This window comes from Triticum dicoccoides, chromosome 1A (genome assembly GCF_002162155.2).
Source record: "Triticum dicoccoides isolate Atlit2015 ecotype Zavitan chromosome 1A, WEW_v2.0, whole genome shotgun sequence".
NCBI lineage: Eukaryota > Viridiplantae > Streptophyta > Magnoliopsida > Poales > Poaceae > Triticum > Triticum dicoccoides.
The window spans coordinates 114,566,623-114,583,282 of NC_041380.1; the positions used below are offsets into that span (position 1 = coordinate 114,566,623).

At 48.6% G+C, this 16,660-nt stretch overlaps 1 protein-coding gene across 1 annotated transcript; it reads right to left on the minus strand.

The window, feature by feature from the left end:
• Positions 1 to 8,643: 8,643 nt before the first annotated feature.
• Positions 8,644 to 9,556, minus strand: LOC119269499 (E3 ubiquitin-protein ligase SINA-like 10). Its single transcript, XM_037551383.1, has 2 exons — positions 9,491 to 9,556; positions 8,644 to 9,339 (listed from the first exon to the last, which is right to left on the minus strand). The coding sequence occupies exons 1-2, from the start codon at positions 9,554 to 9,556 to the stop codon at positions 8,644 to 8,646; spliced, it is 762 nt and encodes a 253-aa protein (XP_037407280.1).
• Between the last annotated feature and the right edge of the window lie 7,104 nt (positions 9,557 to 16,660).

A 16,660-nucleotide genomic window follows, 5' to 3' on the forward strand; every position in this document is an offset into this window, starting at 1 on the left:
CAACCCATGGTCCTCCTGCCCAATCACCTTTGATCGAAGAGACCATCCCACTAGCATCCGTCATGGCGGATTTGCCGCATTGGTTCTAGACCCAATTATTGACGGATTTCATCTCACTAGAGTCCTCATGGACGGCGGCAGTAGCTTGAGCCTGCTTTACCAGGATATAGTGCGAAAAATGGGCATCGATCCCTCGAGGATTAAGCCCACCAAAACAACCTTTAAAGGCGTAATACTAGGTGTAGAGGCCAACTGTACAGGCTCAGTCACACTTGAAGTGGTCTTCGGATCCCCGGATAATTTCCGAAGCGAGGAATTGGTCTTCGACATAGTCCCATTCCGCAGTGGCTATCATGCACTCTTCGGACGAACCGCATTCGCCAAATTCAATGCGGTACCGCACTACGCATACCTTAAGCTCAAGATGCCAGGCCCTCGTGGAGTAATTACGGTCAATGGAAACACCGAACGCTCCCTCCGAACGGAGGAGCACATGGCGGCCCTTGCAGCGGAAGTACAAAGCAGCCTCTCCAGGCAGTTCTCCAGTCCGGCCATTAAACGTCCGAACACCGTCAAGCGCGCCCGGAGTAACCCACAACAAGACCGCATGGCATGTTCCGAGCAGGCGTAGAAATACGGCCCCAACCCCAACCCAAGCAAAAAGGCGACGCCAGTACTTCGCGTACATAATTACGCTCTAAAAATACCATGGGCATAGGGGGAGGGGCACCATCGCGGCACGCCCAAAACATGGCTTAAACCGCACCAGGGGATGCCAATTTTTTACTTTTCTCTTACTTCCAGGACTCTACTCTTCGGAAGGCCTGTTCGGCAGTTCAATTGCCGCACAAATGATGCAGGAACCAGGGAAGCAGACAAGCCATGCCGCATTGCGGAAATCCCAGGTGGTCTCTATCACGAGCAGTATACCTGTTTCTCATACTATTCCATAGCTTGCCCCTGGAGCAGACATGTTAAATAGTCCAACTTTTCGTTTATCGCATTACTTGTATCGTTCTGCTTTGATCGCAGCTATTTTTAATAAACAATGCCTAGCTTTTGCCTATTTTTGCACTATCTTTTTATAAATAAATGTTCCTTAACGACATGTCGCACCCGTACAACTTGGTACGGCCAAAATACGCCAGGGGCTTTTAGCACCCCTCAATATGGTGTAAGAAGTCCGAACACTTTCACAAGTGCGGCACCCCGAACTTATAGCATTATATGCATCGGCTCCGAATCATGTCTTGGGTCAATAGTTGGGTTTGCCCGGCTCCTATGTTTTGGTGCCTTATGTTCCGCTATATCGGCTAAGGTAGCACTAGGAGAACCACTGCGATTGTGCCCCAGTTGAGCTGGGCCGAGCACCTCAGTGGAGAAAGCTAAAACTGACTGTCATGATGAAGCGAGAGCTGGTCGCTGTTCGAGAGGTTTTTTTTCTAGTCCCTAAAGACTTATGCCGCTTAGGGCGACGAGTTGGCTCTGTCCGGCCAAGGCGTGGATAGCGCCCCGAACTCTGTTTTCCGAATACTAGGGGCTTCGCCGAAATTTAAAATTATAGAATTCTATGGCTAAGTGAGTGTTTTCATGCATTATAGTCCGATTGCCTCGTTCGTCGGGCTGAGCGCCTCCCTCGAAGGACCCAAACATGGGAAAAAGAGCGCCCAGATTTATCCCCGAACACCCCAGCACTAGTGGCAAGGGGGCAGAAGCTGACGACTCGCCATCTCTCAGTATTGATAAACAGCCGCACAGAAGGTAATATTTTAAATTCAAGCAGCATTGCTCAGCGCATATGAACAAGTTTTCAGCGCACAGGACAAAAACGAGCGAGTTTTACTCAAAAATTACATCCCTAGTACATTCATCCGCCACAAGGCGGGCACCCTTCAGAACATCCTTATAGTAATTTTCGGGCTTGTGATGCTCTTTCCCTGCTGGTGGCCCGTCCTTTACAAGCTTCTCCGCATCCAGCCTGCCCTAGTGCACCTTAGCGCGGGCAAAGGCCCTACGGGCACCTTCAATACAGACGGAGCGCTTGATGACTTCGAGCCTTAGACAGGCCTCCACCAGCCGCCGCACCAGCCTGAAATAGCTCCCAGGCAGAGCCTCTCCAGGCCACAACCGAACTAGGAGGCCCTTCATGGCCTGTTCGGCCGCCTTGTGGAGCTCGACCAGTTGCTTCAGCTGGTCGCTCAGGGGCACGGGGTGTCTGGCCTCAGCATACTGAGACCATAACACCTTCTCCGTCGAGCTGCCCTCCTCGGCTCGATAGAATGCGGCGGCATCGGATACACTCCGGGGAAGATCTGCAAATGCCCCTGGAGAGCTCCGGATTCGGGTAAGTATCAAGTAACTCACGTTTATGTGTTTACTTTGCATAAAGAATGCCTTACCCGCCGCTATTTTCTTCACCTCATCCAACTCCTGGAGGGTCTTCCGGGATTCGGCCTTGGCAGACTTGGCATTTTCAATAGCCGCCGCGAGCTCGGACGCTCGCGTCTTCGAGTCAAGCTCCAAACTCTCATGTTTCTTCATGAGAACCTGGAGCTCTTGCCGCACCTTGCCAACCTCGGCCTCATACCTCTCCCGCTTGGTGCGCTCCGCGGCCGCACTCTTCTCGGTCGCGAGCAGCGCTTGCTTAAGGGTCACCACCTCAGATGTGGCCCCTACAATAGCCATGTTAATCCTGTCATTTCTTGCAATTGCACCTTTTTTATATACATATTTAACCAAGGTATTTCTTACCTTCCTTCTCCTCGAGCTGCTTCTTGGCACGCCTGAGCTCTTGCTCGGACTTCTCGAGGCTCTGCTTGAGCATGTCCACTTCCGCAGTGAGTATGGCGGACGCCAGCAGAGAAGCCTGCATACGCATATTGACTCCTTTTGTTAGACTCCTGCGAATTTTTTGATCCTCTATTCGGCTTTTCTTCCCGAACGCCCAACAGAGCATCAGGGGCTACTATCTATGCGGTAATATTATTTACACATTATTTACTTACCTCAAAGCCTGTCAAAAGGCTAGTACAAGCTTCGGTCAGTCCGCTCTTGGCGGACTGAACCTTCTGGACCACCGCACTCATAATAGCGCGGTGCTCCTCGTCGATGGAGGCGCCTTGGAGCGCCTCCAACATATTGTCCGGCACCTCCGGGTGGACGGGGGTCGCCGGCATGGTGGACTTGCTCCTCTTGGAAGGAGGTCCCCCGCCGGACTCAGGAACCCTTGAAGGTTCCGGAGCGGTGTCCGGCCTAGAGCTGGACTTGGAGCCCTAGGGGGTTTCATCCCCTTTACTCCTGGAGTCCGGGAGGTCGCCTTGCGGCGCCTCCGGGACCACCTCCTCCCTGCTTGGAACTTGTTGGGACAACACCTCGGTGTCATCCATAGGGCGGGGGAGGAAGCCGTCGGAAGCGAGTTCACATCCGACGAGTCCAGTGAGCCGCTCGACGACACGTCGAGCCGGTCTTTGGGTGGGCTGCATAAGCATATTCGACACAAGGGAAAGCTGTGCAATAAACGAATACTATGAATTACTCGGGTATCCGGATACTTACGATTTTGCTAGGGGCTTGGCCCTGGGCTGCCACTCCTCTCCGCCATCGTCGGCGTCATTGGAGTAGTCTGGAGGAAGGGTTTTCCCCTTCTTGGACCCTCCGGCCTCCTCAGAGAGGGCGGCCTTCCTTTTCTTCTCTCCTCCCGCTGGAGGGGGAGAGGTCTCTTCTTCTTCCTCCTCGTCTTCACGATAGGAAGGCGCTTCGAGACCGTCGGATGATGAATCTGACACCTCCTGGCGCCGGGCACTCTTTCGAGTCCCCGTGGCCCTTTTCGTGGCCTTCTTCTCTGGCACCACATAGGGCGCCGGAACCAGCAGCTTCGCCAAGCGAGCATCCGCTGGGCCTTCAGGCCAAGGAGCCGGACAGTTGATCTGTTCGGACGTCACCTCCCAATCCTGTCAAAGATAAGGGAGCTTAGATCCCGCATAGAGTCAAACTATGAAAAACTGATACCCTGTAAAAGGACAAAAACAGCTTACCGCATGAGCGTGATGCTGAGTACTGAATCCGCGATCCTTGGTAGCGGATGCGGGAGCCTCGGCGCCTTTGAAAAGCATCCTCCAGGCATCTTCGTACGTCGTGTCGAAGAGCCTGTTTAGAGTTCGATGCTGCGCCGGGTCGAACTCCCACAGGTTGAAGGCCCGTCGTTGGCACGAGAGGATCAGGCGAATGAGCATAACCTGGACTACGTTGACAAGCTTGAGCTTCTTGTCCACCAATGTTTGGATGCATGTTTGGAGTCCGGTCAGCTCTCCTTGTTTACCCCAAGACAGGCCTGTCTCCTTCCAGGAGGTGAGCCGCGTAGGGGGCCGGATTGAAACTCAGGGGGTGCAACCCATTCGGCGTCGTGCGGCTCGGTGACATAAAACCACCATGATTGCCACCCCTTCAGGGTCTCCACAAAGGAGCCCTCGAGCCACAGGACGTTGGCCATCTTGCCAACCATGGCACCGCCGCACTCTGCCTGGCTGCCGCGCACCACCTTTGGCTTGACGTTGAAAGTCTTAAGCCATAGGCCGAAATGGGGGCAGATGTGGAGGAACACCTCGCACACGATGATAAACACCAAGATGTTGAGGACGAAGTTCGGGGCCAGATCATGGAAATCCAGGCCGTAGTAGAACATGAGCCCCCGGACAAATGGATGCAGAGGGAAGCCCAGTCTGTGGAGGAAATGGGGGAGGAATACCACTCTCTCATGGGGCCTAGGAGTGGGGATGAGCTTCCCCTTTTCAGGAAGCCGGTGCGCAATGTCGCTAGCCAGATATCTGGCCTTCCTCAGCTTTTTGATGTGTCCCTCCGTGACGGAGGAGACCATCCACTTGCCTCCCGCTCCGGACAAGACTGGAGAAGGTTGAGGTGGTAGTGCGGACTTGGGCGCTGGAGCTCGAGTGCGCAAGAATGGATAGGCAAAGGAGGAAGAAGGCGTGGGTGAAAAGGTGGATCCTTATCCCCTTATATGGGTGGACGCAACTACATGTCCCCACCAGCCTGGTAAAACTCATTTATCTCCAAGCGCCATAATGAAAGGCGCGGTTGGGTTACCCACGCCCGTATTGATGAGAATCCCGGAATAAGGGGACACGATCTCTGCTTTGACAAGACGTGCCAAGGAAACCGCCTCGCATGACGCGCTAAGGTGGGATAATGAAACGACTCGGATAAAAGTTGGCCGTGGTGTGTCGCACTACAGAATACGTCAACAGATTAGATTTGTGTAAATATTATTCTCTCTATGGCAATATGTGGAAAACTTATTTTGCAGAGCCGGACACTATCTTTGTGTTTAAAATCTTCTATAAAGTACTTGGAGGAGGAACCCGCCTTGCAATGCTGAAGACAATCTGCGCACCGGACTCGTCGTCATTGAAGCCTGGTTCAGGGGCTACTGAGGGAGTCCTGGATTAGGGGGTGTTCGGATAGCCGAACTATACCTTCAGCCAGACTCCTGGACTATGAAGATACAAGATTGAAGACTTCGTCCCATGTCCGGAAGGGACTTTCCTTGGCGTGGAAGGCAAGCTTGGCGATACGGATGTTCAGATCTCCCACCATTGTAACCGACTCTGTGTAACCCTAACCCTCTCCGGTGTCTATATAAACCGGGGGGTTTTAGTCCGTAGGACAACATACACATCAACAATCATACCATAGGCTAGCTTCTAGGGTTTAGCCTCTCTCTTCTCGTGGTAGATCTACTCTTGTACTACCCATATCATAAATATTAATCAAGCAGGACGTAGGGTTTTACCTCCATCGAGATGGCCCGAACCTGGGTAAAACTTTGTGTCCCTTGCCTCCTGTTACAATCCGGCCTAGACGCACAGTTCGGGACCCCCTACCGAGATCAGCTGGTTTTGACACCGACACCCACCTTTCCCACTGTAAGTTGCTTGGAAGAAGCAACCATCAATACGCTCTTCTTTGAATCCGCTGATACTACTCCATCCGTCACTATTTATAGAGCGCGCTTCAGAAAAAGAGAAAATCTCTGGGACCAAGGCGACTAGCAATCGGCCTGAAAAATAGCATTGGTAGTCATAGCACGGTGTCTATTACTAGAGGAAATAATGCGTACACACATGCATGTAGTGCTTCCACCCCGGGTTGACACATGGATGCACTTCACTCTGTAGTACTACATCGAGAGAAAATTGCGGTTACCACACCCTAATTAATTGAGCATTAAACCAAACACGTCTAAAGTCTCTCTCACGGTGGAAATGCATTGAGAGAAATGCATCATAATGAAGCGCGCCCTATAAACTGTGACGGAGGGAGGAGTAGTATGAAGGTGTGAAACCAAGTACGCGTATGGCCAGTCGGTCAACGCACCTCCTCTTGGCATATCACTGACATGTGGGACTGAAGTGTGAGCAAATCGATCTCAATTGACGGCAAAATGGCCAACCCACCGTTCCTTGAGAGAGACGCGGAGCGAGAACACACAGACGGGCTCGCACGGAGGCCAAGATATATTCGAGCATGGTTGATTGATATCATCATTACATGTTGGGCTGCCGTTTTCAGCCCTTCTCCGGAATAAATGTGTACTTTATCAGAGATTAAAAAATAAGAGTACAGAGGCTCCACCATGCAGTTCTAGTAGTAGTACTAATCGTACTACTAAACCTTGCACTTGGCTCTTCGCCTCTTCATGAAGTCGAACAATGATGATACTCCCCATGTTCAGTACTACAGTGTATGCCTCTGGCAATCTGACACCGAATGAACTGATGCATGTCCGCCGCCTGGGCGAGGGTACGTTGCATTAGTCAAAAGGCGTAAGCGAGCTTCACCTTGTCCTGCAAGCTTCTCCTCATTTTGCGAGTTGGCGGGACACACCAATAAGTAGTGCTAGTCCATACTCCCTCCTTTCCGGTTAATATGGCTTAATCTTTTTTGCGGGTAAATGAGAGAGCTTTATTCATATATAAGCATTCTTAGGACGATTAGCCAAGACACTGGTCACTAGGAAGCGAGGTACCCCGCAAAAAAGAAGTAGGAAGCGGGGTGTTTCATCAAGCCAGCTCTCAGCCACATTCAAAGTACAGCAAGCACGGTTCGCACAAAGATGCACCACAAGGTTTGCTCACCTGTTTACATGCTGAATAACAAAAAAAAGAGGAAATATTACCAAGCGCTCCTATCTGTAACAAGATATGAGCCAGAATTAAGCGAGAATTGTGGCGAGTGTTCCATGCAATCAACTTCCATTATCACATGCGAGAACCCTCGAAGAGAACCAAATGTGTTGAATATTGCTTTATCACATTTTAAAAATATAATAGGAGTGCAGACGCTCCTACATCCGGTTCCTAGTACTACCTATATAGACTATAGTAGTAGTACTAGTACTAGTAAACTTTGCGCTTGGCTGTTCGCCTCTTCGGGAAGTGCATCAATAATAGTACTACTAGTATAGTGTATGCTTCTGGCAATATGACACCGAATTAACTGTTGCACGTCCACCGCCTGAGCGAAGGACAACTTGCATAGTCAAAAGTTTCTCCTTGTCCTGCGAGCCAGCGCGCGCAAGCTTCTCCCGTCCTGCAAGCTTCTCTTTGTTCAGCAAGTTGACGAGACACAACAAAGTAATGCTAGTCCATACTGCCTCCTCTCTGGTTAATATGGCTTAATTTCAAACGAGATAAATACAATGTATGTCACTGTATATTCGTAAAAATACGGTGAGTGGACTTCATAATACGCTCATTGTGCTCAAAATATACATTTTCCGGTGTTTATACGGTCACTAGCTCACCCTGGTTGAGTATGTGTGTGCATGCACGTGTAGGTTGAGCACTTGAGCGTGACCGTGCGTGTTCCGTCATGTGCTCGGACATGCATGCATTAGGGCGTCGTGCGTGTTTTTGCGTCCATGTGTACGTGTGACTGTTGCATACACGTAGGGGGAGTACGTGTAGGGGCCACTAAAGGAGCAGTCAAATCACACACTAAGTTAGTCGGAAGAAGCAACCATCATTTCACTCTTCAATGACACGTACGCAATATAAAATGGTTGATATGGAGAGAAAAAGAAAACCACTATACATACACTAGCAGGAGCCTAAGCTAAAAGCCTGCTTGCTTGGGTTGCTCTCTTCACAAACATAGAATGACGGTGGACACACCGCTGGTCACATATCCGGCTTGATCCCGCAGCTAGGGGAAGGGAGCAATGTTCTGCGTGGACGCGGTCGACATCGGCGAGGGAGAAAATCCACAGTCAGTGTGTCCCAATCGGGGGTCACCACGGTATGGGCCGATGTCGCATCCCAACCGCCCTTCTAGCTACAGCCCAACGCCTGTTTCGAAAATATTAGTGCATGTCAACAAAAATTATACTAGTATCGCTGTTCCGTTTCGAAAAAAACATATAAGCTATTACTTCTTACCCAAAGGATCTTTATATCCAACAGACACAAAATATCCATTCGATTGTTCGAAATTACTTTCACTGTTGATCTGATGTCGAGGTAATTGCTGCATCGCCACCAAAACTCACCATCTCTTAAGCTAAAGTAGACCGAGCTAACCCCTAAATTAGCATATTACTAAGATAAACAGAAGGCACTGTAGAATCATTTAGGATGTGAGCTTGTCAATCTGAATGTGGAGGGACACCAACTTAGCCCTGGCCAGCAACTTGGGCGGAACTGTGAAGAATGTCAGCTCCTGCACAGTGACGTCGCCGGGATCCCTGCTGCTTGTCACCTCCATTTCCACCTTGACGGTGTTGGTCCTGCCTTTGGGCTCCCCCGGCAGGCCGTTCGCCCGCAGCTTGGCCACGTAGTGCGGCAGTGGGGACGCCCCCGCTCTGATGCAGACGACCGACATGGCGATAGGCGCGCTGATGTCGAGCACGCCGCCGACCAAGAAAAACGTGTGGCCGTCCTCCTCCGCGAACAGCAAGAGCTGTGGCTCCGACAGTGGCACTTGCAGCTGGATCGCCTTACCGTACTGGATCCTGTGCACGGGCATGGGATGCACGGTGCTAATGTGGTGGGAGAGCACCGGTGGCGGGCCTTCATTGCCACAGACGGGCATGAGGCATTTGCAGGGCGCGAGCGGACACACGCTCTGGTGATCAACGAGCTTATGGTAAGTGACGTAGAGCCCACAGCCTTCGTGCGGGCACTCCACCCTCACCGAGGAGAGGACGGCGTCCACCGATGTGTTCTGCACGTCAAAGCCACCACCGTGCTCGCACTTCTGGCACTGCCGCTGGTTCCCAGGGTGCTCGACGCGGCAGTCCGCACAAGCCAGGTGCCCTCCCTTGCACTGCACAAATCAATCGAACAACACATCAATCAAGAAACCTGCACCTTGCTCGATCAGCCGAACGGACGAGGTGTATTCGAACCTCATACACTGGAGGCTTCAAGGGGCGGAGGCACAAGGGGCAGTGGAGCAAGGTGAGGTCCATCGAGACCATAGAGAGCTCCATCGTCGGGTCCTGTTCTGTCTGCATGATCTCGCCCTCCTCGTGCACAACCATCTCTCGCTTTATTAGGGTCGGGGCATTACAAAGCTTTACTGTCATACTACTTCAAGGTGCATTAAATCAACACATGAAAGTATCAAAAGGAGAGTCACGGCATGCATGCATGCGTTGTAATTAATGCATCGGTAAATGCAAAATATTGAAATATATCGAGTGCAGTGCTTTGATGTGTTGCGTCAACTCGTACAAGACCGAGAAGTTTGATTACTACAATGCCCTCTCACCTTAACCGCACCTGTCTTTGGCTGCATGACAGGTGGGCCACCGGCCTGTCATGGACGCAAAGGCAGGAGCAATAAGTTAATGAAGCTACGTCCCTCCCTCGCCCATGAGCGTGGTGGCTGGCAGGACTAGGAGAAGCTTTTGTTCGCTACACGCTCTCCCTCCCGTACGCGGTGGACATGCAGTAGTTCAATCGGCGTCAGATGGCTAGAAGCATACTGTAGTACTCCTCCACTTCAGTAGTACCCCATCATTGGCCTTGTTTGAATCCACAGGTTCGAGTTAGTTTGGGTTAGTTTGGACTCAACTAACCCAAAAATATCCAAACATGAGGGTTAGTTTGGGTTAGATGCATCTAACTCATCCAAAAAATCTGACCCACCCAAGAGGTGCTTATTTGGGTTAGTTCTTCTCAGGACCACTAAAAAACACATTTTTCTCTTGCTCTTCCCGAGGCAGATCCCTCCTCACTTCCTCGAAGCTTCCTGTCCTCTCCCTCCCTCCCTCTCGCACTGCCCGTGAAGGTGCCTCGCCGTATCTGCGCTCCATCTAACCCTGCTATCCAAACACCTTTTTGGTTAGAGTTAGTTCAGGGTTAGTTCTGGGTTAGAATCTAACTCTAACCTCTAACTGAGTTAGAGTATCCAAACAGGGCCATTGTTCGACTTCCCGAAGAGGCGAAGAGCCAACTGCAGCCCGGACGCTCGTGTGGAAGTTTCATGTGTAGAGTAGTCTAGGATAGCGTGTACCGTGCATGTAAGCTTAAGGCCAGTTTGGTTCCAAATAAGTCACCAACTTATAAGTCGAAAAGTGAAAAAAGTGACTTATTTTGCCAAACAGACCCAACTTATAAGTGACCCCCTTTTGCATGGGTCCCATCACCTTTACATAAAAAACAAGGTGAGAAGGTGTGGTCAGTTGACTTATAAGTCAGATGACAACCAAACAGGCGTGACTTATAAGTCACTGGTTTTAAGTCACCTGACTTATAAGTCAGGTGACTTATTGGAACCAAACAGGCCCTAAAATCGTTGGGGTCGGCTCCATGCTATATTTTTGGTTAAAATAATCTTCTGGCCCTACCTGTCATCCCGGTGATTCTAGTTTGCACGCTCATCTGGTCAAGACAGGAATATATATTTTAATTTGTGGTGGGGTAAATGTTAGAAGTTGCAGCAAATGGAGTATTGTACACTACGGGTCTTTCAGCCAAGTTTAGAGGCAACCATGTGGGGCCAGTGCTATGATGTGTCGTGTCAACTCATACAACGAGGATAAGCTTGATTTTACTACTACTACTACACGCCTTCTCCCTCGCCCATGCGTGCGGTGGCTCGCAGACGAGGACATGCTTTTGCTTATCCCTCCCGCTCGCGGTGGACAGACATGCAGCAGTGGATTCGAACATGCAACAGTGGATTCGATACTGTAGAAGCAGTAGTAGTAACATGATTGTTCGTCTTCTCGAAGAGGCAAAGAGCCAAGTGCAACCCAAACATGGCAGTTGCGAACCTTGGAGCACGCATATAGCCAGGCTCTTGCATGAGCCAAAATTGTTATGTGGGCCCACTATTGTAGTACTACTTGCTAGTATAGCCCTGTAAACCAGAAAGGAGTATTTGCCTTTCTAGAGATTTCAACAAGTGACTAGACTACACCGAGACGGAGTACATATGGAGCAAAATGGGTGAATCTACACCGTAAATAAATACGTTGTTCTATCGTTTTCCTCTCGGCCTTGGCCGCGGTGCACAATATTGAGTATACTAGTACTATCATCTTGAAATTTACGAAGTCACCATAGGCACCTCGTCATCGACGGGAATGTCTCCTGACACGCGATAGACGCGAGCGGCAGTCGCCTCGCCTCCATAGGTGCTTGAATGCCAAGGAGGGAGAGGGTAGCGATTCCCGAGAAGTTGAACGTTCAATGATGCATCCTCAAATTACTCTACATGTAGAGGGAATTAATTAGAGAAGCAGAATAGAGCCAGCACAATGTGAATGCAACAGAGTTTGGATTCTCATATAAAGACCAAGTGACCAGGAGCCAAAAGCACCTATGGAGGTGATGGTCGCGAGCGGCAGTCGGCAGTGCCAAATCATCCAAGGCGCCGGCATGCGGCCCCGCACCGCGCAGCGTTTCTAGACGGTGCTGGCGACCGCTGGCGTCGTAGCCCTCACTGATGCCGGCCTCACCTCTCACATGGACGACATGATGGTCAACTTCATCCGCAAGTTCGCCGCCATCAAGAAGTGTGTAGCAAAAGCTCCTACTAGTCCTTCCAGCCACCACGCTCATGCACGAGGGAGGGACGCAACTTCATTGACTTACTGCTCCTGCCTTTGCGTCTATGACACGTGGGCCCAACAGGTGGTTGGCCCACCTGTCATGCAACCAAAGGCAGGTGCAGTTAAGGCACCGGAGCTCAGTCCGTGAGGGAGAGGGCGTTGTACGAGTTGACACGACACCTCAAAGCACTGCACTCGATATAAGTCTTTTTACACATTTCAAATGGACTACTACATACGGATGTATGTAGACATATTTTGCTTCGTATGTAGTCACTTTTTGCAATCTCTAAAAACACTTATATTTGGAAACAGAGGGAGTACAACGCATGCATGCATGCCGTGACTTCCCTTTTGATACTTGCATGTGTTGATTTGATGCACCTTGCCAAATTTTGACTATAAATTTAACTAACCAAATTTTCATGCATGTCACAAAAAATTAGGGTTATTTGGATTGTGACAATGTTTGTCTTATGTTGCCACATTATTTTTCCCACACTTGCCACACTTGCCTAACTTGAGTTGCTCAAATTGTTAGACACACTTTGGCTTGCCTAAGGGAATCTTGCCACACTTTTTGTGTCTATGACATGTGGGGTTCACTGCTAATAAAAAATTTCGTGTCTTAGGTGTGGCTAATAAAAAAGACTTATATTTAGGAATGGAGGGAGTAGAAAATATAAATAATAATGCATGTTGGGGCAACCCATGTTTCTGATAATTTTAGCCGTGGGCTTGTTCACAATTTTTATGAGGGGGTGGTTGTTCATTTAATGGAGGGACTTGTACCAAACTTGAATGATACAAAGTGCAACCTGGCACACCATAACACCACTTGGAACAAGCAGGTAGCTATCTCAAAAACAATCAACAACTAAAAAAACGGCGACTTGGCACGTAGTACACAATTTTAAACGATTGTTTTGATGGAGTGAAAAAGGAAAACTACCCCACTACGTATATATAGCCCGGAGCCTCCATGCTTGCTTGCTAGGGTTGCTCTATTCACACACTCTCATCCTCTCCAGATCTAAACAAGATAGGGGTGGTAACACTGTCTTTCTCCCTTCAAAAAACAATGTCTTTCTATCCTCACCGCTGGTTACAGATCCGGACGTATCCCCCTCCGCCGGTGGAGGGGAGGAGGGGCAGCGTTTAGGCCGTCATCGATAGCGAGGGAGGAGACCCACTGCCGGCCGCACCGTTATCTCTGGCCGAGTGCCGGCGCGAGAGGTCCTCCGATCCCTTCATCATTTCCCTAGTGTGGGCGGATCCGGCCTCCCGCCGCCCACCTATCCACATCCCGACGACCTTCAGGTATATCTTCCTTCGAAACCGCCTTAGCTCTACTTCCCCAGCTCGCTACGTCGCTGCATGTGCATCATTTTCTACCTCTCAGCCCCTCTCGATCGGATGGTCCGACGTCACCTATTTTTTTCTTCTATTGTTAGAGGTAAAGCTACTTCATGGAGTCGAATCTTGTACTTGGTTCAAACAAGAAATAAAGTGGGGGTGGGGGAATTTAGAATGTAGTACATCGGACTTGGTACAAACAGGAAGGAAAGGGGGTGAAAGTAGTACAGATTGGTCATCCAACCAGTCTCTTGGTCGAAAAGGGAAATATAGGGGTAACACCGTACATAGTGGTATGACCAGGACTAGATTTGCTATCCACATATAGGAGTAGGTGGCTAGAGTGAACAAAAATGGGGCCAACCTAGATATGTTTCTTGTATGTTTGTTTCTCGGGGCAACAAACTATGAATCACCTCTTTATGCCCCTGTTTACGTACATGGTGCTGGACTGCTGGTGCACCCACTATCCCATGCCCTTATACCAAATATTTAGCTGTTCTTAATCTAATGCCCCTGGTAAAAATGAAGCCATGCCACTGTTATAAGCCATGACAAGTTTAGCCAAATGTTTTTGCCTGTAATTGTTTGAGACTCTGACTGTTTCCTCTATAGCTTTTTATGCAAACAGGGATATCCATTTCACCTGGTTGCTATTGTGACCTTTTGCTGCACTGCACAAAACTCTTCTTAAAAGAAGTGAATTTTGTGTTGTTTAACTGGAATGTCAGAATGGAACAGTTGGTTCATTTCGGTGGAACTGCACAAAGGGAGATCTGTGTTCCAATCCTCATCATCCATATTGGCACCCGTAACCTTCCTTTAGGTAAGAATGATATTTAATGCATGTGTTCATCTCTATTTTGCGACTGCCATGAGAAAATAATGCTATCTTTTACTAGTACACTTGTACTCCCTCACTGACAAAAACAATTCTGAAATAGAAGGCCAATCATGTACTTGGTTTCACCAACTAGTGAGGAGACTGAGAAATAGAGCATGAAGAGGAAGAAGAAGAAGAAGAAGAAGATGATGAAGAGTAAACAGTGCCAAGGCGATCTTGCTGAAGCTAGAGGCCTTAGTCGAGGCCATTCAAGGGCTCCGGCAATGACTACCTTACATGTGAGACAATCCTCCAGGGAGCCCTTACACTTCTGCTATCTCACTTAATTAATTAGGAGTGCTTAAGTACCACTAACTTATTGCTGCCTAATTTTCCTGTTGGAGTTAAACAAATCTTTAGTAGCACCCTATGCTGAATCATGTACGTGTGTATGTTTGTCTATGAGGTGAATCATCTGGTGGAGGAGGGAGGGAATGCTAACTTTACACATTAAGATAATGAGGGTGCTTCTATTTGTTAGTGTATGTTTCATCAACTAGTCCCACTATTATAGTAATCTCACTCTCTCAATATATGTGCCAACAGGGATGCTCGATTTTGGTGAAACTGCACAAAAACTTTGGGTGCTTCATTGCCTCGACAGCTTGCTTGCTTTCCTGTTAGTCGCTAATCTCGGCTTGCATTCTTCCTTTGCTATCAGTCGCTTGTCTTATCTAGGCTTCCAGTCAAAGGAAATAGTAATTGATATGCTACCTCACACAAGTTGGTACTGGTCTTTATCCTGATTATTGTGCTTGTCATATGTATTGGTAATTTGGTATTGTGCTACTGTTTGCCGATTTCATAAAGGAGTAACTTGGAGCCTGAACTCGCAGGCAAATCATTACATCTGGTGATTTCAGTAGAACTGCACAAAAAGATTAGATGGACAGGTACTTATGCTGCTGCTATGTACTCCAAAGTTCACTCAGACAAGCATCGATGTTGACAAGAAGTGCCTATATTCATTCGAGTATCAACCGGTGTCAACCAATTGCCAAACTCCAAGTATTAGGAGAGTGAACGCCAAAAATATTGCTTGGCGCATAGCCCAGAAAAATGCAGTCTAGTCTTTGGTCCCAACTTGTGCCTTTTGGTTATCTGCACATATGGTAGCGAACCGTATGGCATGGAGTCTAAAGATTCCAGACAAGTTGGTTGACGCGTATATTCATCTCGCACTTAATCAGTCTGCACGCCAGGGATGCTCCATTTCAATTGAACTACACAAAAAATTTGGGTGGTTCATTTTCTCAACCGCCTCCTTTCTCATCTGCAATGTAGAATTTTGGCGAGATACAGGACCAAGATGAGCCAGTAAACTAGTTGGATGAAAGTAGTGGCCAAGTTGCTCAAACCTCCCTTAGCACGAGGCCACTATTTGAGGATAAACCTACAAGCAAAGTTCAGATTGTCTGTGCTACCTCTTATGTACTCGAAAGTTTACTCGTAGAAGCATTAATTTTAGCAAGAAGTACCTCCGACTGAACACCATTTACTAGTCTGCAATGTAGAATTTTGGCGAGCTACAGGACCAAGATGAGCCAGTAAACTAGTTGGATGAAAGTAGTGGCCAGGTTGCTCAAACCTCCCTCGGCACGTGGCCACTATTTGAGGATAGACCTACAAGCAAAGTTCAGATTGTCTGTGCTGCCTCTTATGTACTCGAAAGTTTACTCGTACAAGCATTAATTTTAGCAAGAAGTACCTATGACTGAACACCATTTACCAGTCTGTACCCTAGGTAATTAAAGTTCGTCCATGGATCATATTGGCTGTGATCTCAATCATTTGGATGCATAAACATACTGAACATGTGTATATCTGAATCTTTTTGTGAATTATCTATGGATATTGTTGTGTGATCTATCAATCATTTGGATCCATAGACATGCTGAACTTGTGTATATATGAATCTTTTGAGTTGTGGATAGTGGATGTTGGCTATGAATAGGAACGTGTCCTGTGAACCTGAGTTTGATACAAATGTTTACCTTTTCTGTTGTGCTTGTGTGTGAACTTGTTAGTATGCCTACTATGGGGTATGTGACGTGTGGGTGTCAACGGCACACCTTCTTTCTGAGAAGAATTGCACCTGCTTTGTTAGGGTAGCAACGATGCATCAGCTATTTTTAATCTTTTTGCTCTATCTTGCCCCCTCCCCCGCTCAACCCCCGTCGTAATGTTTTCGGCCTCAAAACAAACATAGTACTGCGTTGTTTTGGGGGCTTGGTGAAAAACCGAGTGCTAGTTTCTGTAGGTTGGCCCGCCCAGCAAATGGGCTACTACTCCACGACGGACTGGGAGGCTAAAAATACAAGTTGTATGGTACAGAGGCAAGTAAA